The 23,023-nt window shown below is 36.9% G+C and overlaps 1 protein-coding gene across 2 annotated transcripts in view; it reads left to right on the top strand.

The window, feature by feature from the left end:
• The window catches only part of LOC114666958 (brain-enriched guanylate kinase-associated protein), a 117,498-nt gene that overhangs the window by 80,108 nt on the left and 14,367 nt on the right, over positions 1-23,023 (top strand). For both annotated transcript variants that reach the window (XM_028822011.2, XM_028822012.2), the window contains 2 exons: positions 9,559-9,720; positions 13,757-13,823. In XM_028822011.2, coding sequence (XP_028677844.1) covers positions 9,559-9,720; positions 13,757-13,823 — 229 coding nt within the window. The remainder of the gene's footprint in view (positions 1-9,558; positions 9,721-13,756; positions 13,824-23,023) is intronic.

The raw sequence follows: 23,023 nt of genomic DNA, 5'->3' as shown, positions 1-23,023 counted from the left end.
TAGTCGGCTAGGCATTTTTGATACCAAATGTTAGGGTAAACTAAAAGATCCACACCAATTAGGAGAAGACCGTCTCACAAAAATCATTGCACTTTTATTTCCCCACAAGGTCTCTAACCAGTAGCAAAGAGAACACAATGTGCTCAAGACCTTATCCCCTCTATATAATTTTGGGAAAGAGTCAGGCACAATTAAGTTGCAACATTTTCTTTTAGCTTTGGTGCACAAATATATGAAAATCATCGTCAATGACTCAGATTGCTGCAAAAAAATTATAGTTAGTACTTCTATGTAGAAATAAAGTGGATACTTCTTTGTCAGCCAGGAAGTCCAATTTAGTCTCAATGTCAGATACTTTTGCCCCTGGGAGGCATTTTACTTTAGCAGTTGGGTTGACATAGCTTGGAATTCTAACACTCTGTACTATGTAATGACAGTTATGAGCACTTTATTGTTCTCAGCCCAAAGGTGCCAAGTATCAGTTATGGGTCTGAATTGGTGACCTGGTTGCCTAGGGGACTACATTTTAATTTCTTAGACCACCATCTCACTGTTACCCACTGACCCTGTGGTCAAGGTGGTGCTCCTAATTTTGGCTATGCATTGACTACAGTGGGGCCTAGAGAGAGAGAAAAGCTGAATTAAAAGTTACTTAATTGTCTAAGCACACCATTCAATCAAATATTATTCTGCCGTGTCCATTGGGTATATATTTTTGGCAGATAAAGGTATTTGTACTGCCTGCAGGAAAATCTAAGCTATACATACTACAGGGCACACAATGTACAAATTTGCTCTTGACAAGCGGAGAACAGATCAAACTTGATGTTTATGACTAAGTTCACAATCTGTTTCTATTCAGAGGAAACATCAAAAGTACCACTGTTGTTGGAGAGTTGGCTGTGTGACACCCATCTTGTCTGATAGTTTCTTGTCTAGTCAAGTGTTGGTTTTTTGCTCTACCTGGATTTTTTTCACTAGGCTTGGATTAGTTTCCCCACAGCTTGTAAATTATCAAATAATTTCAGCTGTTGCTGTTAAAGACTCATTCATTTGTCTTAATGCATGCATGGGGCATTCCCATACTTCCTGCTTCAATCATCTCTTCCACTTCAAATAACTGCTTCTATATACCGAGGCAATTATAGGCAAAAATTATTAACTTTTATTACTCTTACAAAGATACAATTACAGATCTGGGAAAAGCATGATTCTGCATTTAAAACTACTTGGCCAAATGATAATTTATTGAACAAACAGAACCATGCAGACCTCTCTCAAGTTTATATAGGCAGTGAATAACAGTACTACTTACCTCTGTCTATTCTTCAATATGTGGGAAACATTTTAAATACATACCATATCATGAATAGTAAAGATGTACTAGGTCATAAAGGAAGAATTAAAAATGAGGAGATGAAGACATTGTTTTAGGCCACCTATTGAAACAAGTGTCCTGCTAGTAGTCGGGACCAGCTGAGGCCGAGGGTGTCAAAGAGAGGCAATGAACATGCCAGATGTTATGTAAAACAAAAAACACAAAGAAACCACAGTTCTGATGGCAATTTGCAGTTACAGTGAAAACATCTCCAGCTCATAAAAGGGAAAAAAAATATTCTTCTAATGTGGCAAGACAATAATCAAAATAATCAAAACAGAACTCCAAGGCCCCTACCCAGATTTTAGACTGAGTCCTTGGATAATGTCTCTTCCTTAAAATAAATAACAGTATGGGTCTGATGCACTCCTCTCCAACTCATTGCTTTATTACTTCAAATATTCAAGAGCATCAAGGCTTACAGGAACTTGTTTCCACCTCCTGCTCTGCCACCTCTTCAGATTCACGGGCCCTCCCATGCAACATGCTCCTAGCCTGCTTGCTCTCTTTTCCATCCTCCATTGACTGACAACGACAATCAAAAAAAAAAAACACATTTGGCTACTGCAGGCTTTTAAAAAACTTGAATTATTACTCCTCCAAGGTTCTTGGGTACGACTGTACCCCCTAACTATATAAAAAAAAAAAACTTGCACAAAAACAATAACGCTTTCACAATAAAATGAAGCTGAATGGTGGGAAGACAATCTAATTACAATAAGCCAAATCTGACAGTGAAACCCAGTAATGAACTCTCCTCTTCTGCAACTGCATTACAATCAATTTTGGGTCTCAGATTACCATATGTGCATGAGACACTTGCCCGTCACCCACGATGGAAAACAGGATCCCTAGAAAATACACCACAGTAAGTTTACTACTTTTCAAAAGTTGTTTCTGTCCAAATAGCTACAGCACACATAGTGCCATAACTATCAACTTGTAATCCAAGAAGAAAGTCTGAAATGCCTAGTAATACCTAGTGGCTATGTGTATATTCTTAAGCACAGGAACACTTGAAAATATTTTTGTATCCACAACCTTGGATGCCAACAGACTCCTGCTGTTGATTTAAATAGTTTTTTAATTGATGACATCACATATCACACATGGCAATCATGTATTGTGGATGTTTGATGACAGCAGGCATGCACCAATAACCATAAAACAGCCAACAATGTGGTACAGTAATCCCTCGCTACTTCGCGGTTCACTTTTCGCGGATTCACGACTTCGCGGATTTTATATGTAAGCATATCTAAATATACAGTATAACGCGGATTTTTCGCTGCTTCGCCGGTTTCTGCGGACAATGGGTCTTTTTACTTCTGGTATTTGCTTCCTCAGTTGGTTTGCCCAGTTGATTTCATACAAGAGATGCTATTGGCGGATGGCTGAGAAGCTACCCAATCAGAGCACGCAGTGAAGTTCCTGTGTGCTGCTGATTGGCTCAGCGACGGAGTGCTGCATTAACCAGGAAGTCTCATCTCACTCATTCAGCATTAACGTGCTCTTGCTACTGCATTCAGGGGATTATCACCTTCATCGTCGTCATTTTTACTGCGCAGCATATTCATCACCATCATCACGTCATATATAGCTACGTGTACTTCGCTATACAGTAAGTGTAAACTTATCTACCGATTTCATATTGCTTAGCAGTTGTCCCTGTTATTAATAGAGTAAAGGGTGGGTTGTAAACAATACAGGGAGGGTTTAAAAACGTCCAAATACACGTTAAATTATTAAATAAATATGGTGTCCCTACTTCGCGGAAATTCAGTTATCGCGGTCGGCCTTAGAACCTATCTCCCGCGATAAGTGAGGGATTACTGTACAATTGAAAATAGCAGGGCTCGTGCTTGAAAACTGACACAAAATGGCAGTGTGGTGTCATCACAAAATCAACTCTAACAAATAACAAGATCAAAACGAATATAAAAGTAGAAAGTAATAAAATCATAGTGGCTAATGTTATATAAAATCTTGCATAAAAATATTGTCTAGAAATATACATTTTCTCCTGAAACCAATTATAAGCAGTAGGCAAAACCAATACATGTGCCAGCAAACCAGTCAAGCTGTGAGTAAACTACTGCATAAACCAGATAACCCACAGAGATGCAACTCACTTTAACCAGTCTTTTTTCACAAAATGAGTATGTGCCTAAGGAATAATGATTGCAACTGCCTTTGAATCCGAGTATGTATAATTTGGTATGTATGCCAGCATTGCAATATGTGTTTTGAAATGCTTTTTGAAGTACTTTTTTTTTTTTTTAAATGGCTATGCCAATTTTATGTCTGTTTACTTGTGTCTGCCACCAGTACATGTTCAAGATAATCAAAATGTTTCCCAATTATGATCATCATCATTCACCTGATTTTCATTTCTCCCTAAAAGACACATTTGGTGTTTCTTAAAAATAACACGGCACTTCTTATTGTTCATTTTCTTTTTCCAGGTTGACCTGCTAATGCAGTTTCTGTCTGGATTAGAGGTTGTTGTTTCTGAAAATATAATTCAGTCTGCCTAACATTACTAACACCAGCAAATGTACGTTTGCCATCTTTGCAGGCACTGCTAATTTCAGTTGCAGGATTCTTTGCATATACCATATTCTTATTCCTCAGGCTTGTATTTTATTCTGTCACACTGGCTATCTTCATTTTAAGAAATTTTGCATACTACAGCTTGGACCTTGTCACATTACACAGCTTTAATATTGCACTGGTGTGGGGTGATTTCTATTTCAGTTTTCCTATTCACCCTACACTATGTGCTTCATTCCTCTCCTCTCTAGAGCATATCTCCACCTCTCCAGAGTCTCCTTAACCTGCTCCCTACTATCGCTACAGATCATAATGTCATCAGCCAACATCATAGTCCATGGGGAATCCTATCTAATCGTTTTGTCAACCTGTCCATCACCATTGCAAATAAGAAAGGGCTCAGAGCCGATCCCTGATGTAATCCCACCTCCAACTTGAATGCATCTGTTACTCCTACCGCAGACCTCACCACTGTCACACTTCCCTGGTACATATCCTGTACAACTCTTACGTACTTCTCTGCCACTCCCGACTTCCTCATACAATGCCACAGCTCCTCTCGAGGCACCCTGTCATATGCTTTCTCCAGGTCCACAAAGACGCAATGCAACTCCTTCTGGCCTTCTATAAACTTCTCCATCAACATCCTCAGAGCAAACATTGCATCTGTGGTGCTCGTTCTTGGCATGAAACCATACTGCTGCTCACTAATCATCACTTCACTTCTTAACCTAGCTTCCACTACTCTTTCCCATAACTTCATGCTGTGGCTCATCAATTTTATTCCCCTGTAGTTACTGCTGTCCTGCACATTCCCCTTATTCTTAAATATCGGCACCAGTACATTTCTTCTCCACTTCTCAGTTATCCTCCCAATTTCCAAGATTCCATTAAACAATCTGGTTAAAAACTCCACTCCATGCTTCCATAGGTATGTCATCTGGACCAACGGCCTTTCCATTTTTCATCCTCTTCATAGCTGTCCTTACTTCCTCCTTGCTAATCCGTTGCACTTCCTGATTCACTATCTCCGCATCATCCAACCTCTTCTCTCTCTCTCTCTCTCGTTCTCTTCATTCATCAGCCTCTCAAAGTACTCTTTCCATCTGCTCAACACACTCTCCTCACTTGTGAGTACATTTCCATCTTTATCCTTTATCACCCTAACCTGTTGCACGTCTTTCCCAGCTCGGTCCCTCTGTCTAGCCAATCGGTACAGGTCCTTTTCTCCCTCCTTAGTGTCCAGCCTCTCATAGAACTCATCGTACGCATTTTCTTTAGCCTTCTCCACCTCTCTCTTCACCTTGTGCCTTATCTCCTTGTACTCTTGTCTACTTTCTGCATCTCTCTGACTATCCCACTTCTTCTTTGCTATCCTCTTCCTCTGTATACTCTCCTGTATTTCCTCATTCCACCACCAGGTTTCCTTTTCCTCCTTCCTCTTTCCAGATGTCATGCCAAGCACCATTCTTGCTGTCCACCTTACTACATCTGGTGTAGTTTCCTAGCTGTCTGGTAACTCTTCACTGCCACCCAGTGCATGTCTCACCTCCTCCCTAAACTCAACCTCGCAGTCTTCCTTTTTCAACTTCCACCATTTGATCCTTGGCTCTAACCTCACTCTCTTCCTCTTCTTGATCTCCAACGTCATCCTACAGACCACCATCTTATGCTGTTTAACTACACTTTCCCCTGCCACTACTTTGCAGTCTTCACTCTCCTTCAGATCAACTCTTCTGCATAGGATGTAATCTACCTGTGTGCATCTTCCTCCACTCTTGTATGTAACCCTATGTTCCCCCCTCTTCTTAAAATACGTATTCACCACAGCCATGTCCATCCTTTTGGCAAAATCCACTATCCTCTGACCTTCTTCATTCCTCTCCTTGACACCATACCTACCCATCACCTCCTTGTCTCCACTGTTCCCTTCACCAACATGCCCATTGCAATCCACTCCAATCAGCACTTTCTGTCCCTTGGGTACACTGTTCATCACTTCCTCCAACTCACTCCAAAAATCTTCTTTCTCACCCATTGCACGCTTAACTTGTGGTGTATATGCACTAACAACATTCATAATCACACCTCCAATTTCCAGCTTCATAATTATTACTCTGCCTGACATTCTTTTCACCTCCAGAACACTTTTGACATACTGTTCCTTCAGAATAACTCCTACCCCATTTCTCCTCCCATCTACACCATGATAGAACAATTTGAATCCACTTCCGATCCACCTGGCCTTACTCCCCTTCCATTTAGTCTCTTGCACGCACAATATATCAACCTTCCTTCTCTCCATCATATCTGCTAACTCTTTCCCCTTGCCAGTCATACTGCCAACATTCAAAGTTCCTACCTTCAGTTCCACTCTCTTTACTTTCCTCTTCTCCTCCTGCCTCCAGACATGTACCGCATCCCGCCCCCCCCCCCCCCCCCCCCCCTTCTCCTTCTTCGGCCAGCAGTAGCTCAATTTCCGCCAGCACCCTGTTGGCTAACAGTACTGGTGGCGGTCATTGTTAACCCAGGGCTTGACCGATCCAATATGGAAATTTGTATTGTTGTCCGCATATTGATATATCTATAGGTCATAAGGCTACTCAAAAGTCCGGCATTCTAAATTAAATGAGCAGATGTTTCAGGTGTGCTGTGTATTTGTTTAATTTTACATCATAAATTTATTCACTACTTTGGATTGATTTAAAGTTGTTGGTATTGTAATACTGTCACAAGTCTGGGGGTATATGCAAGTTAGGAATTTCATTGTACTGTGTACTATGGCAATAAACTAACTTGAATATCTAGTGTAGGGCAACAGAGCTAGACATGGAAAGGTATGTAAACAAAATTTCATGAATTTCTTGAGACCTAGTGTTTTAATCTCCTCAAACCTAGAGGATGACTTAACAATATCACTAATAGATATAGATATATAGATAAAAATTTTTTTTTTTTATTTTATTCTTTTTTTATTTAAACTACTTTGTCCTCTTCCTTTAAGGTGGGAGGGAGAAGCACAATGAAAAACTGTAAGGGCGCTGAAGCATACCTGTATCTTAACAATATTAAAGTACATGAGCACTTCTCCAGAAACCGTGTGGAATGAGTTTTGTGTTTCTGACTGTCAAAAAAAAAAAAAAAAGTCAAAACCACTCTGCCTGTATGCTTGTGTAGTCATTGGTTGTTGTGGAAACAGCTCAAGCAATAATCTAAAGCATTCTTGATACTGTTATAAAAAAAGGCCCTGTAACACTATGCTATACCAGAAAAAAATATAACAATATTTCTTTGTAAAAATTGTTTTAGTGGACTTGGCAGGAGTATTGCTGTGGAATAAGTAGATTTCATGATAGGCAGCAGGGGGATTGCTGAAGAGTAAAGAGAGTCTCATAAGGGCCAGCAGGAGATTGTTGCTGAATAAAGTGGCTACTCTGTGTTTTGCCTTGCTGCTGTGTTACCAAAGACAAATCGTGCCTGTTAAAGTAATAGAAAAAATACTTTTCACAAATTAATTTTTAAATTCAAGTGAAAGTTGAAACAAATCACTGTCTTATACACCATACACACCAGCAGTACAGCAACTAAATAATTATTTGGATAAACAGAAAGACATGAAGAATTGAAATTACTAATTAAACCATTAGGCAAAAGAGATTAGCAGACATTAGCATCTAGCTATCTTAAAGTCTGCTCTTGGTTATTGTTGTGCATGGCCTACAACCCAAGCAGGGTAGGATTTTTTTTTGTTTGTTTGTTTGTATAGGAGAAATATTTATCCTCAATGTTGAAATTCAGGAGCATTTTATAAACAAATATTTTGCAAAATATCCAACATACCAGTTTACTTAATCAAAACCATGAAAGCACTTTATCAGTTGCAGAATACTATGTACTGTATAGATTCAGCTTTCTTTCTTTTTTATGTAAAACACTGTTAAAACATTTACTATATAATGAAACTGTAAGGTCTGTGTCTGGTCCCTCTGATCAATCTGATTGGTCAGTTTACCTTTGGTGATATGATCGGAAGAGAAAGTGAATGTGAGTCACACATGGACAAGTAAAGATGTAGGAGCCAAGCTAAGATGGCGCTTTGAAATGTTGGAGTCTGAGAAGCAAGCTCAATGGAAATACTCTCAATGAATGGAGCACTGGTCAAGAGAGGTTCAGACACGAGGATACCAAGGACAGGCACTGAAGTTACACAGTGGGCAAGAGATATCAAGTATTTTTAAATTATTCTACCTGTCTTTGACACATAACATGGCTAGAGAGCATTATAATTACAAACAGTCATTAGATTATTTTTCCATTCCTTTTTTATGAAAGAATTATTATTATTAAAACAAGGAAATATATTGATCCAATCAACCGAAAACATTTTCATATATATCAATCGTACTTAGTGTTTGGACCAAAGACCAATTTACTAAAGCCAAAAATACAAGCTATGGCCAACAGGTTCAAGTTATTGTAATTCGACACAACTACCACATTTGTTTTATTCAAGGTAACTATTTTTGAAAAATATGATTTTTTTTGTTTTGTATTAGAAAGCCTTGATTTTCAACCAATAATCCATAATAACCATTCAGAAAGAAAAGCGGTATAACATAAGGCAACCTGACAGCACAGATGCAGCAGAATTTTGGCCACATGGGTATTAAAGGATTGCAGTGCCAAGAGGTGGCCTCTCCAGGCTGACAATAAGTTGAATTTAAAAGAGAGTGACCTGCATAGTGACCAATGAAGGTTGGAAAGAGACAGAGTTTGAAGAAATTTTGAATGCAAGCAAAAAGAAACAGCATCTAAGTAAAAGTGGCTACTGCAGTGTATGATATGGCATGCCCATAAACTACTAGCAACATAACAGTGGGCATCTTACTAAAGGGACTGCAGTAAAGCAAAATGGTGGTGGAAATGAATGGAGGAGACTCTGGGTAAAAAGCAGTAAAGGAAGGGCCCACATACTGTTGTTCGTTAATAATGTTGCCACTTGTTCTCATTCATTAATCCTATTGGCTTACTGTGAATGTGCTCATGCATGGCAAACTTAATGAAACTCTGCAGGTACTGTCCACTGTACAGTTTGGGTAGTGTGCTTCATTGGAGTAGATTTAGATCTGTTATTCATGCACTGTACTGTAGTTGACATATCTGCCAAATGCACTGCATTGTGTGGACACCATGAGCCAAAAACTGACATCATTCTCAGATAAGTTGGTTGATACACAGTACCAGGGTTCATCTTGAGATATGAATTGTACTCCAATATGCGTATTAACACAATATTTTGTTTTCTTGCTTTTCAGTGTTTGCATGGCATAAGTGAAATAGGCAGAGTTTTATTTCAAAGACAAAGCAGTATAATAATAATAATGAGCATGTAAACTATGATTTTTATGTGAAACAAATATTACTACTTCAATTTGATCAGAATTACTTTTTTGTGTAAATTTGACCTGCCTGCAATAGACGGTTTTAATTTCTTAGAGACTGTGTAGCATTTTTTTTTTTTTTTCAAATAAGTGTAAAAACAAAAAAGTGCTGCTCTTATTATATTGCTTGATTGGGTGAAAGAATTTAAGTTTCTCGAACATCTCTTATTTCGACTGGAATTGCAGTTCCCTGCAGGAGCAGAAGGAGGATCTGCGGAAGCGCCTGACCTATACTACACACAAGTTAGAAATGTTAGAGTCCGAGTTTGATTCAACTCGTCAGTACTTGGAGACTGAACTACGAAGAGCTCAGGAAGAGCTGGAGAAGCTGACAGAAAAACTGCGTCGGTGAGTACAGTCAGCTATTGAGCGTGACACAAAATGAATTCTTAATAATTTATACTCTTGTGATACAGTGGAAGCATCTTTTTTTATTTATAGTCAATGAAACAATTTTGTTAACGATGCCTTTTGTGTCTTAGAGAAGTACATGTTTATAAGAGCCTACAGAGAATAGATGTATTCAAGCTGGGAAAATGGATTGATTTGTTATTCTTATTATTGACCTGCAAAGTAATAACTACTTCTTACGAGTTGGGTTGTTAGAGGTTGTGGTCTAGTCACAGAGTTTTTCTCAAAGTAATTTTCAATTCATGCTTGTATCTGTTGGTATGTAAGCAGATTGCTATGGAAACAGTTTAAACTGATTCAGCATCTTAACTACTCTTCATTACTGGGAGATGCAAAAAAAATTTTAAAAACATTGGGAGCAATCAATGTGCAATGGATTGTCTAAATTTTAACTAAGAATAGTTCCATTGTACCCACATGTGTTAAGAAACAGTTGATCACAGTGTTGCATAAATAAATGTAAATATAGGATTATCATGTTTGAATAAAATGAAAACATAAAAAGAAAATGTTTTGAGTTATTTGTTTTTTGCATAACCTGTACCTTTTCACTAGATTATATAATGCATGCAGCATTAATAATCAAAGCCTATTGTTAACCCCTACCAATGCACATGTACTTTTTTGCATCATGTCCTTTCTGGCAATTCTAATATGACTGGTCAAAGCTCATTTCTTAGAATTCTGTGAAACCTCTCATCTTTTCCCTTGTGAAGTGTTTCGTTCTTTGCCTCAAATATTTCTCCCCTAAACATCAGAGCAGTAAGTTAATTAAGAGCTGTTATAATCTTGTCTTGATTCCAGCCTCAGTAAGAAAAGGATTAGAGGGATGAAGCAAGCTGCATTAATTAAAAAAAAAAAAAAAAAACTCCCCCTCTCTCAAAGAGGCTGTTAGGCCCCGAGGCTGAAATTACCAATTCACTTGCACTTGGGTTTTTATTTATTTATTTTTTCTTCCTCCTCTGTTCTTGCTCATCCTCTCAATAGCTCCTGGGTACTTGGTTTGCAGCAGCAATGGAGGAAACATCAAAATGACCTATTTTATTAATTCAGCAACTTATTTATGCAGTATAGATATTTGTTACACCCCCAATCTCTATTCTCCCACTTTATGGATCAATAGTAAACATGTCTGAAGTTGTTATAGTTAGGCCCCTGAAAGCACGGAAAGTATGAAGTTTGTGTTCAGTTTGGTACAGATGACAAGAAGAGGAAAAATGTGATCCAGTGCACCCGGACTGGACTTGTAGTCACCAGTAACTGATCATATTTCTTCAAAGTTTCCATTTCTTACACTTTGTCAATGCTTATAATATTAAAAATAGAGATTGAGACATATTTTAGTCAAAGATCTTTGACAATGATGATTATTACAGCTGCTTACAGGTTCAGATAGACATAGTATTTGATATGTATTCCTATAAAGTATAACAATAGCTAGCTGACTTGCTAATTTAATCACTTTTAGTTTAATTAATTTTGTCTTCTGATTCACATTATAACTAGGTTATTATGGACTAAATAGCTTACCAGAAGTATAATATTTGACTTTAGTAGAATTTTTATTTATTTATTTATTTTTTTTTTAACTCTTTTATTGCAGCACTCGGCATCTAAACGATTTGCACGATGAAAACCAAAGAACATCTCGGCCTTGATATTGTTCAGTATGTAACAAAATGTGATTTTTTTTTAGAAAAACTTCCTTAGTGTTGTGCAAATCTCTAGGAGATATAGACAAGCATGAATAAACTGTCTAATGAGAGATATATATTTTTAGTGCCATGCTAGTTCAAAGGCAACCCACAACTACATGCTTTTTCAGGAAATGGTCATACTTCTACTGACTGGAGTGTTCTGCAGGGATCACATGGAGAGGATACTGAGAGCATTACAAACTTTGTGATTAGACTATCTAAACTTTATGGACACTGTTGTTCCTGTTAAAACTGTATGCTGCTTTGCTAATAAGTCCTGGATTACCAGTGATGTTAAGCACCTTCTTAACAAGAAGAAGATAGCATTCAAAAACAAGGACCCGGCAGAGCGGAGGAATGTACAAAAGGAACTTGAGGGTAGACTAAGAGAGGATAAGGAGTCCTACAGGAAGAAGGTAGAGCATAAGCTGCAACAAAATAACATTAGGGAGGTATGGGATGGTATGAAGTAGAGGAACATGTGCAGCTACAACCAGTTCGACTGTCCTGTTCTTGCTTTAACTGCCACAAACTCACCACTTATCACCCGCTTCTTCACAGCTGCTCATCCACACCTCACCCAAGCTGTCAGCTTAGACCATGCAGCCTCCATCAACCCATCAACATAGCAGCAAATCAGAAGGTGCTAATAACCCCCCTGCTTCTCTGCCCCTTGTTCTTCATACCATCACTGCTGACCAGGTTAGAGGAAGCTGTGCCCTAGGAAGGCAGGTGGTCCAGATAAGGTGTGTCCAAGACTTCTAAGGGCCTGTGCTGCTGAATTGGCAGAACCCCTTCAGCATATCTTCAGCCTGAGCCAGTGATGGCAGGGTCTCCAAACTGGAAGACCTCATGTTTCATCCCAGTTCCCAAGAAAGTGAGATCCAGTGAACTCAATGACTTCAGTCCCTATGGCCTTAACATCACATATCATGAAGACCCTGGAGCGGCTACTTCTTCATCTCCTCAGACCATAGGTGAATCACACAGTAGACCCCCTGCAGTTTGCCTACTGAGAGAAGGTGGATGTTGATGTTCCCAATTTCTTCCTCCTCCACCATACCCACTCGCATCAGGACAAACGTTGTAGTGCTGTGAGGATCATATTCTTTGACTTTTTCAGTGCCTGTAACACCATGCAGCCCCTCCTACTGAGGGACAAGATGTGCAGGATTGGAGTGGACTCACAACAGGTGACCACCTGAGATCTGTCTCCATTGAAGAGATTAAAGCTGGGCTCCTTTATCATATGTAAGAAACTCCTGCAGATGTTCTATCAGTCAGTGGTTGCCAGTACTATCTTCTATGATGTGGTGTGCTTTTATGGGGAGGGGGTACTGCTTGAAGAAGAGAGGTGCTGATGGTATTGACAAGCTGATTAGGCATGCAGGATCTATGTTGGCATGGAAATAGACTGTGGTAACAGAGGCAGAGAGGAGGACACTATAGAAGCTACTATCTATTATGGACAATGAACATCACTCACTATACACCACCATAATTAAGCAGAGGAGTTTATTTAGTGGTAGGCTGCAATCACAGAACTGCAATACGGACAGATACAAAAGATCTTTTCCCCTCAGTCTTTAGACTCTTCCCAGACGAGGTTTGGTCAGTGATTGAGTTCAGGCCCTGATGCTCCTTCTCTGCTCATAAGCTACTTTATGTTAGCTATATGAGCTCTGCACTGCATCTGATCTCTCACTTCTTGGTCACTACTTTATAACCTTTTTTCATAATGAGTCACTTTAAACATGTTATCCTATCAGCATAAACCATGTCACCTTATTTTACTTTTACTTTATGTCACTTTAGTAACTGTCACTTTATTATTATGTGCCACCTGTCATCTTGGTAGTAATGTTATTTGCACAATTCCCATTGCACTGTAATGTTATTTGTATAGTGTGTACTTAAATGTATGCATCTAACTTGGTACAATCCATGGCTACTGGTACTTTTCCCTCGTGATCAATAAAGTGCCTGTTTGTCTGTCTGTCTCTCTTTTTATGCAGGCAAGTAGTATCTAACCAAGTTTGTTTGACTCTCTTTTTCCAGAAGATGTGTGCAGATTATCTGTCTGTCTTAGTGAAGTCCACTCTTTTTTTTGTGTGTTAACAGGAGGAACAGAACACCAAAAATGTTGTTTTCTGGCTTATCAGTTTAAGATTACAATTAAAAAAAAAAAAAAAAAAAGTTAATTTAAATAAACTATTAATGTATCACCTCATTTTTTTTTTCTTCTAAAATATCACCTTTTAAAATGTTATTTTTAGCATACAGAGCAGTTATGCATCCCTGCAGAGGATCAACCAGGAACTTGAAGAGAAAATTCAAAGAACGGTAGGTATCTGAATAATTTAGGAGCCTTTACCAAGTGTTTTGTGTGAGTTATTTTAACTTTAACTGCAATGTGTTTTGAAAAAAAGAGAAGCACTGTATTTCAAATGAGGGGAGGACAAAAGACATTTTCGAAAAACTGTTCACAAGAAGGGAAAGGTACAATTGAAATTTAAATGTAGGAAACAAAAAAACCTAGTGATTTATTCCATATATGCTAATAGATGGTGTTATTACCTTAAATAACCTAATAAAATGTGGAGTTATAATGGCCTTGTTCAGCATTGTACACCTTTAAACCTAGCAATTTCTCACAACAAAGCTAAACTCACACTCCCAAGCTCCAAAATTCCTGTCGGTTAGAGGGCTGGTACCGGTTTCAAATACAGCTGTTCAGAGTTGAATCTGCCATGTTCTGTATACTTAAGATACTTTTTCTAAAAAGTGAGTATATATAAATTCAGAAATTGAAATCATTAATTCCTATCGCATTTATCTTTACCCTGTAGCAGCAATTACGGATGCTTTTTCAAACACTGCATTATCTTTATATCTATACTCTATAGACAAATCCATTTAAAAAGCACTTTCACAATTTTGATTGTGGGTGAATGTGCAAGAATATCGCTTCATAATGCTTGTAAACCCAATCTCCAGGTCAGTGCATCTGTACTCTTTGGTATCATCTGTCATCTGGATTACAAGGCAATTTTATGTAGAGATAAAGAGAGAAATTTCTTCAACAGTGGTACAGATTGTAGACATTTCCTCGTGGTACCTTAGTGAATCACGACACTTATTGTGCTAGCTGAAGTTTTTAGTACAGAACATTTCTTGATTTCATCCAATTCACTATGATTGTCTGATTTTCAATGTGCCCTCATTCATCTCATTTATTCTTTGTTCCCAGAAAGAGATGTGTACATTTGTTAATTAAGAAATCAAAAAAATACTACCTTTGATTATTTGTTCCACTGTAAGCAAGTTTAGTGTTCTTTAATTTAGTTTATAAATCATACATAGTGCATGGCATTAATCTTCTAGAATTACATATTCAGTATCTTGGGATTCAGTGAGAATATATCTGAATATCAGCTCGCTCTTTATTTCGCCTTCTATCTCTCTGTTTTTTTCCACATAAAAAATTTTTACTAATGTTCTATTGTGGATTTCTAAAAGTCTTAAAACCATTAATAAGGCATCCTTTTAATATATATGAATGGAGTTCTGTAAATCAGGCCCAACTTTGAGTTATAACCATATACAGTACTTTGTTAAAACAGTAAGCTAGTGGAAGAAGAATGGCAGATAGAGGGTGGGAACTGAATCCAAGTTTAACTACTGCACACTGAATTTCACTTTTTATCAGTTTATAACTTAGAATAGTTTATCGGATTAATACAATTTTATTGTTCAAAAATTTCATGTGACATTTGCTTGGGTGGTGCACTGGGATCTTTCAGATATTACACGTATATGAAAACAATTTTGTGTTTTAATTGGTATAATTTTAATAATTTAACTTAAAATTACAAATTTGAAAATCTGCCTGATCTGGTACATTCAGGCTAAATAAAATTCTTTTGGATGCTGCTCTGACAACTGTTTGTCACTTGAGGAGGTTTAAGTTTCATTTTGCAGGTTTTTAGATTTGACTTTCAAAAAATATAAATTTATGTAGAATACCAGCAGATTTATGTACTTTTCTAATTAGATTATATACATATGCCAGCTATAAATTCCTCAATTAACCTGTAACCTCCATAGTTGCATACACATTTTTTGCTACAGATTTCAAGTTTGGGGCATTGGTTGTTCTAACTAAACTTTTTAACTCCAAATGTACAGAATGCCTGTAGCTGCAGAATTACTCTTCCTGCTCTAGCTTGAGGTTCATGACTGTAAAGTATGCATACTTTTATGGGCCTTTTTGTTATCCTTAACAATGTATTAATCCTTTCACTCTTTCCTAGCAAGAGTTAACTTCTATTTCATTTACCTTGAAGGCTCCTCCTCTTCATGAATATTAAAGAGTTACCTTAGTGTGACAAAACTCATAAAAATAGTCATGGCTTTTTGCAGCATAATGTTATTTTATCCCTTGGCATTAATTGGCAGTAATCTCAATAGTAATTTGGGCTTTAAACTGTAAAGTGAATCATTAAATATCACCTCGAGTATGACTTAGGGTTGACAATAATAACTTAGAATTCCAAGCCCAAGTCATACTGAGGTGGTTAAAGCAGGGTGAAAATGCTCACTTTCAAGTCTGAGGTCATGGCTGTCTTCCTGGAAATGTGACTTTGTCTTCATAGATAAGTGGTCATGTTCTCAATAATTTTATACTTTGTGATTTTGTTCAGGTGTGAAAGCAGAAGGCATTGTGACATTAATCAGTGTATTTGTGCAGCAGCTGCAGCAAAGGATCAGTATGATGTACAACAGTGGTTAAGTGAGAGTTACTTCTTCAGACAAAGCAATTAATTTATCAGTCATTAAAATCCCCCTCCATATCTGTGACCGAGTGTAAGAAGTGGATAAAATGGTTATCAGCTCTAGAATCTCTATTGAGGTTCTCTGCGATTATAGTTTTCTCTGCATTCAAGAAGACCTCAATGTTGTGCCCTTATTGTTCTGAATTAAAATTGGTCAAATAAGGTGATTTGGCCATCTACTGTAAGTTTCACAAGCAACTACCAAACTAAAAATTTTGGAAAATCCACGGACAGATTGAGGACATAGTAGAAGGATTAAATTACTCATGTTGGGGATCAAGTTCTGTGTTTGCATGCTTGGTGTTGCAAAAGATGTGCCTCATCTGATAACAATCCCAGAGGAAAATAGAAATGTTTTTCACAGGCTGGAGAAGTTCATATAGACACTACTTAATTACTGCTAGCAGGGACAGACAACCCTCATATTATATAGTACAAACCAAAATGCAAACTTACCCAACTCCTGTTTTATAGCATAGAAAGGCAAAAATTAACTTGGCAAAAGGAAAGAATCCTCATATTTTTACCTATTTCAGATGCACTTGGCAGAATTGAATTCTTGTATTCAAAGAAATATATTAGAACAGCTAACTTTAAAATTGTTGCTAATATTTATCTTAATTAGCTCGTGCATCCTCATATACACACAGTTCAATTTTTAATTCAAAACTCACTTTTTGCCTTATATTTTAGCCTGCATTAATTAATTTTGTTTTCTCTGATCATGCAACCATCTTGATTATTGATTTAGATTACGGTTTATCCCAATGCTCAGTTGCCCTGGGAGTTTCTGGGAATGTCCCCTCTTGGAAATCCTGTTAGAGATAGGAAACTCTGGTTTTCCCAGCCAATTACCACCATGACCTTCTCCAATGGACAGAAAATGAAATAAAGAATTAATTGAGAAAATGGTGAAACTTTTTTTTTCCATCATATAGTATTTATTAATGACATGGGAGAGTTATCCCAATTATTTTTTTTCATAAGGAATTAGTATATCATTTAACTAGCATTTACCGCAAGAGAGACATAATTAAAGACATCTTGAGACTCCTGCTAAACGAATATATAACTCACTATGGTCCTGTAAGTAGCGTTTTTCATCACTACATATAAAAGTTTACGTCTTTATATTTCTTGGATAAAATTGCTGACGTTCTCTAAAATTTTATGATTTTTTTCAGATGAGACCAAGAGTCATTTGCCTATGAACTCTGTGCATGGCATCTCCACAACGCCTGGCATTCTAAAGCATTCTGGAACAAGAAAGCATTATTTTAGCAAAATAAAATATGTTCTGATACAGTATTCAGTTAGCGTCTCGTCTTTTATTTGGCCTAAAAGTTAAATTAAATGCAGTTAGTTGTGGTTTTAAACTGTTTTTTTTCCTGAAATGCATACAGATTTTATTAATGAAATGTAAAGGAACAAGCAGTGTCTTGCTGGCCTGAAAAATAAATGCTTTCGCATTTGTTAGAGGAGACGTAACAAGTGGTATCAGAAATCAATTAAAGGTTAATAAGACACTATGGAGTATGAAATGAAAAAACACAAAAATTTATTTTTTTAACTGATACTAGAAACAGAAAACCTAGTGTTTTGTAAATACTGGTATACAGTAATGATGACTCAAAGTATGAAAGCACTATGTATCTAACAATGTTATATCTGCTTGGCTTTTAGCATTCTCCAGGTCATCTACATATGCAGATCTCCTCAGGGAGTAGAGAGTGCTACATCTAAAAACAAAAGAATTACCTTCTTTTGCCTCACACTCTGTGAATACTGCTAGCTAGTAAGATAGGAGTGAGCTGGCAGCAAGCTCAGAATTGTTGTGATACACACATTGTATATATATTTAATAGCGGGTGGAGATTAATTCATTTATCTTTTGAGGAATACTTCAAACAGCATAATAAACCTGCAGGCGATTCTTTTGCATTTACTAGGCACATCTAAATTTGCTTTAAAATCTCCTAGAAGCTAATAGCAATGGAAGCAAAGTGCTGGGTTGCACTAAATAGCAATGCAGGTTTGTGATTTGGAAGTATAGAGTTTACATGGAAACCCTTAGGTATTGTATATAATCTATTTCATATAACTCTAATATAAAACTGAAAAAATTTAAATTATCAGTTTGGTTAGTTGTACATACTTGCTCAAAGAATGCAGTATTGCTGTAAAGTGGTCCAGGAAGTTGAAGGCAGCAGTCTTATCAGATTTTAACTTGTAAAGCATTTTCTTGACCCTGAAAATGCAATTTATTGTGTCTGTGAAAAGCAGCCAGAGTAAAAAGGACTCTTAGGAATTTTAGCTGTTAAACATGAGCACAAGCAGAATAAACCCAGTAATCTCTGGACAGACACAACTGCTTCTATTTTGGGCCATTGGTGCAAATTATAGGCTTAATACTTGTAGCGGCCATGCTGAGAAGGATCCTAATTAGTGTGGATTGATGATTAATTGATGTGTTTGGAGAAAGTGCCATGAAAAATAAAATTGAATAACAGAAGACCAAGAGCTAACTTAGTATTGATCCTTTCTTTCAGGCCTTGATGATGTCTCATCATAGCATTGCTTATCAGTTAAAATGGTAACCTCCCAACACTGGTAGCCAATTTACAAGCTCAAGCAGAGAGACGATCAATATTACAAGCAGTTGGCTTTTCCAGAATACTTGTGAAGATGCGATTAATTTGAATCATGCTATCATCTAAAGCTTCCCTATTTAGGTAATTTGAGAGGGTATATCTATAAATAATTGAAAGAGAAAGTTGAGCAGAGATATTGGAAACAGGGGAATTCCTTTCTTAAAATCTACGATGCCAACTATACTATTAAAAGTACTTTTTTTTTATTTTATAATATGAAAATGTTTTATTAAATGTATAAATGGGCTTTATTAACTTAAGGAATTCAATGAGAACATTTATTTTTTTCAAGAATATCTCTGTAAAGACTTGAAATTTAATTGCCATCATTTTGCGCCACCATTGTGTATTTTTGTGGTGTTTGCTGTCATTAAAGCCTTTCCTAAAAAGACCCAGGGATGCTCTTTATGTGTGTCAGTGGAGATACCATATAAAGGTCGGCACACACATTCCTTAATTATCCAACATTGATTGAACTATTTTGGTGGCAGCTCCAGTTCAAATTAAATAGGTTTCTACAGAGTCTGTTAGCAGTCAGAGGTCACAGGTAATAAGGAATAGGAGGAGCAAACCCTCAATCCAACATATGTGATATGTAGTTAACACAGTGAAGAATAATAGCACATCTTTCTGGGAAAACAAGTCCCAAAGGTAATGAAGTATTTGTATATTTACTAAGTGTAGGTAGTCAGTAAGGTGTATTGACTAATATATTGGACTATAAAACACAAGGCTGAATATTCTGTCCCCAATTTCCAGTTGCTCTGTGTTGCTTAGTGTGTTACTTAACCTGTCAGTTCCAAAACGGTAGAAATATCTAAACAGGTAGCATATAAGAGTATAGGTGTGTGGGTGTGTGTGTGTACAATAATGTACTCGTAGACTGGTGCCTGACTTGCGCTCATGCTTCCTAGATCAGCAGGTTTGATAAATAAATAGATATAAAAAATGGTAGTGTGAACATAAGATTTTTAAGTTTTTTTGGATAGGAATTGTTGACTAAACACTTTAAACACTTTAATGGGCTCAGATCAGAGATACAGTAACTAGTAGTAATTTTTAAATCAGTGCTGCTTATCACACATGTATGCATAAATCTACAGATAACACTGCCTACTTGGTTGCTCATCTCACTACTGCTGATTTGATTTCAAACTAAAGTTGATAACGACCTCTACAGTGTAGCCTAATGACTTTTAAAATTCTTCTTCTCTAGTTATTGCTTTAAACTGACTTCCTGCATGGTGTCTGCTACTGCCTCACAACTGAAGAGACCTATCACTACCTGTGCATTTGTTGTATGGACACACACAATTTTCTGTTTGTTTTTGTTTTTGTATTTTTTTTCCCTCATGCCAAAGATGTACTGTAACTCAACATTTTCAAACCCACTTAATCCAAAATGGGGTTGTGAGGGTCACAGCCTATCCATTCAGCCCCAACTCGTGTAAGGTTGATTTGCATCTTTGAGTTTGTTGTAAATGAATGTTGGATGCATGTAATGGGAGCTACATTTTAGTATTTATGTTCATGTGTATTGCTTTTACATACAAGAATAGTAAATGATAGCAAACAGAGCAGTTAATAAAAATGTCTCATGAAGTTTCCTCAGCTGTAGTCTGAATACAGAAATGATTATAAAAAGAAGGCACAGGAAGTGGATAAGGAGAGATCAAGGTGTGAGGAAGTGTGTTGAGTAACTGGTGGAGTCAAAGCCAAGAAAAGATTGCGCATTTATTTTTCTATCTTTACCTGCTGAGCATTAGCTTCACTTGGAAAGGGTCTTTTAAATTATGATTCTTCAATTGGAAGGATCTCCCCCAGGGTAGGAGCAAGACTATGACCCATATTGTTTGTAGTTTTTGGGATAATTTTTTGAGACCAAATTCAAGATACTTCACGGATCTTAAAACCAACTGCCATTAACAATGTGTAAAATAATTATTAGAATTGTGTCTACTTTCTCTGTTTATATTTGTATATGTCTGAATGAATGTTCACTGTTTGTAGCACTTATATTAGCTATTAGCTAAAAACACAGACTTGATGGACTGAATGGTCTCCTCTTATCTGTCAAATTTCTTATATTCTTATATACAGTGTATGCATTTGTGCTATTGTGATATGGGGAATACTAGTGGGGTGAACATTAGTGGGTATTTAACTTAGGTTTGGTGAATTAAACTGAAATACAGCTGTGGTAGATGTAATAAATTAAAAATTATGAATTACTTAGAGTACACTTCAAGGTTGGTTTCTGCTTCACATCAGATGGTCCCCATTCCAGAAATTGTATTTTTAAGTATAACAGATGACAAGACAAGACCACGTCTGTCATTGTCTTGGATATCCCATATTAGCAGATATTTCTGTAAAGATTATTGTGCAGCATCCTCAGATTAGCTATCAAAACAGGTGGTTTATTTTGGGTGGAAACTAAATTTTTGTTGTTCAATAAACTAATTTGAGCTGATTAATTTAAAATCATGCTATAGGAAAGGGTTTAAAAAATAATTTCCTTGCAAATTATTTTATTTAATTAATCTGGAGTATCCCAAAATTTGTGATTTGTACAAAGCCATAACTATGCAGGCTCAGGTGCAATTAATGTACCAAAGATGTTCACTAAATCTCTATTACTTGCTGGTATGGAGTAGAGAAATACTGGAATTGCCCTGATCATAAATGAAATGCAGACTGATCTTGTAATATTGGCTGCTAGTTCCAGTTATTCACTGTCAACTATTGGAAACACAATTAAGTGCATAGTATTCTAAATGTTTAATATTTTTCCTTTCAAGATGGGTGTATCTGAAGTGTGCTTTTTCTGCTCGTGATGTTGTAGCAGATAGTGGTCATGTTTGCAATAGTTTTTTTTTTAATTAAAATGACTAGTAAATGTCCACAGAACAGAGGTTCAAATGAGATTGAAATGTACTGCAGCAGATATGCAAATATGTTAAAAAAAAAAAAAAAATCAAGATTCTTTAGTTTCCATGGAAATAAAACTCAAATGAACTGTATGTTTTAAGTTAACTCTTTGATGGGCGTGATTGGAATTTTGTTTAAATACGAAGCTTTGGATTTTTATAGTGTTCTTGTTAATCCACATTTGGCTGCCTATTGTATTCAAGGTGATGTTCAAGATCAGGATATGTTGCTGTTGTTTATATTTTTGCCCATGCACATATGCAGTAAGTGAGATGCTTAAGGTTGCACAATAATTCAGAAATAAGAAGTGTACCAATAATCTTAAAGTGCCAATGTCATTCTGAATTCCCTACCAGTCTTGATGCTGTATTTAGTTATCATTTGCTGTTTCTGCAGACAGAGGTGTCCAGTGCAAAAAGCAGCAGCACAGTAGATAGTGTTGTTGTTTCACAGATCCAGCATACTGTGTTTAAATCCATCACTCAGTCATTGTCCCTGTGATGTTTGCATATTCTTCCCATGTTCGTATGAGTGTTACTCCTCATCCCCAAAGATGTGCAACATAAGTTTATAATTTTTTTCAAACTGACCCTTTTGTGAGTGTGAGCATGGGTTTATATGCGAGTGGCCAATATAATGGATTGTTACCCCATCCTGGCCTATGTCTTGTCTTGTACCCAGTGCTGCCAGGTTAGACACCAGCCCTTTGCCACTCTGAACTGGAGCTTGAGAAGGTTAGGTTTTATTATGAGATGCAGGATATGAAAGGAAAAACACTGGATAAATAAAAAACAAAATCCAAAGCCTAATAATATCCAAATACTTTGATTTTTTTTTTCCTCCCAAATTCCAAAGAAATGCATATTAGGTTGATTTGGTAATTTAAAATGGCCTAATGTGAGTGTAGGTGCAAGCATGAGTGGGTTCAGGGAATGACTGGCACCTCATCCTGGGATGTTTCCTGCCTTGTACATGATGCTGCTGGGATATGCAGTGCCTCCATGTGACCTTAAATTGAATTTATCAGGTCTGAATATATTTCATGTTACAAAAAACTTTTCATAAACTGTTAGTGAAATTATCTTTCTTATTGTGACAGTACTAAAGATGAGAGGTAGAATATATC

The sequence above is a fragment of the Erpetoichthys calabaricus genome, chromosome 16 (assembly GCF_900747795.2).
Source record: "Erpetoichthys calabaricus chromosome 16, fErpCal1.3, whole genome shotgun sequence".
NCBI classification, from domain to species: Eukaryota; Metazoa; Chordata; class Cladistia; order Polypteriformes; family Polypteridae; genus Erpetoichthys; species Erpetoichthys calabaricus.
This window is presented reverse-complemented; position numbering and strand designations above follow the sequence as displayed.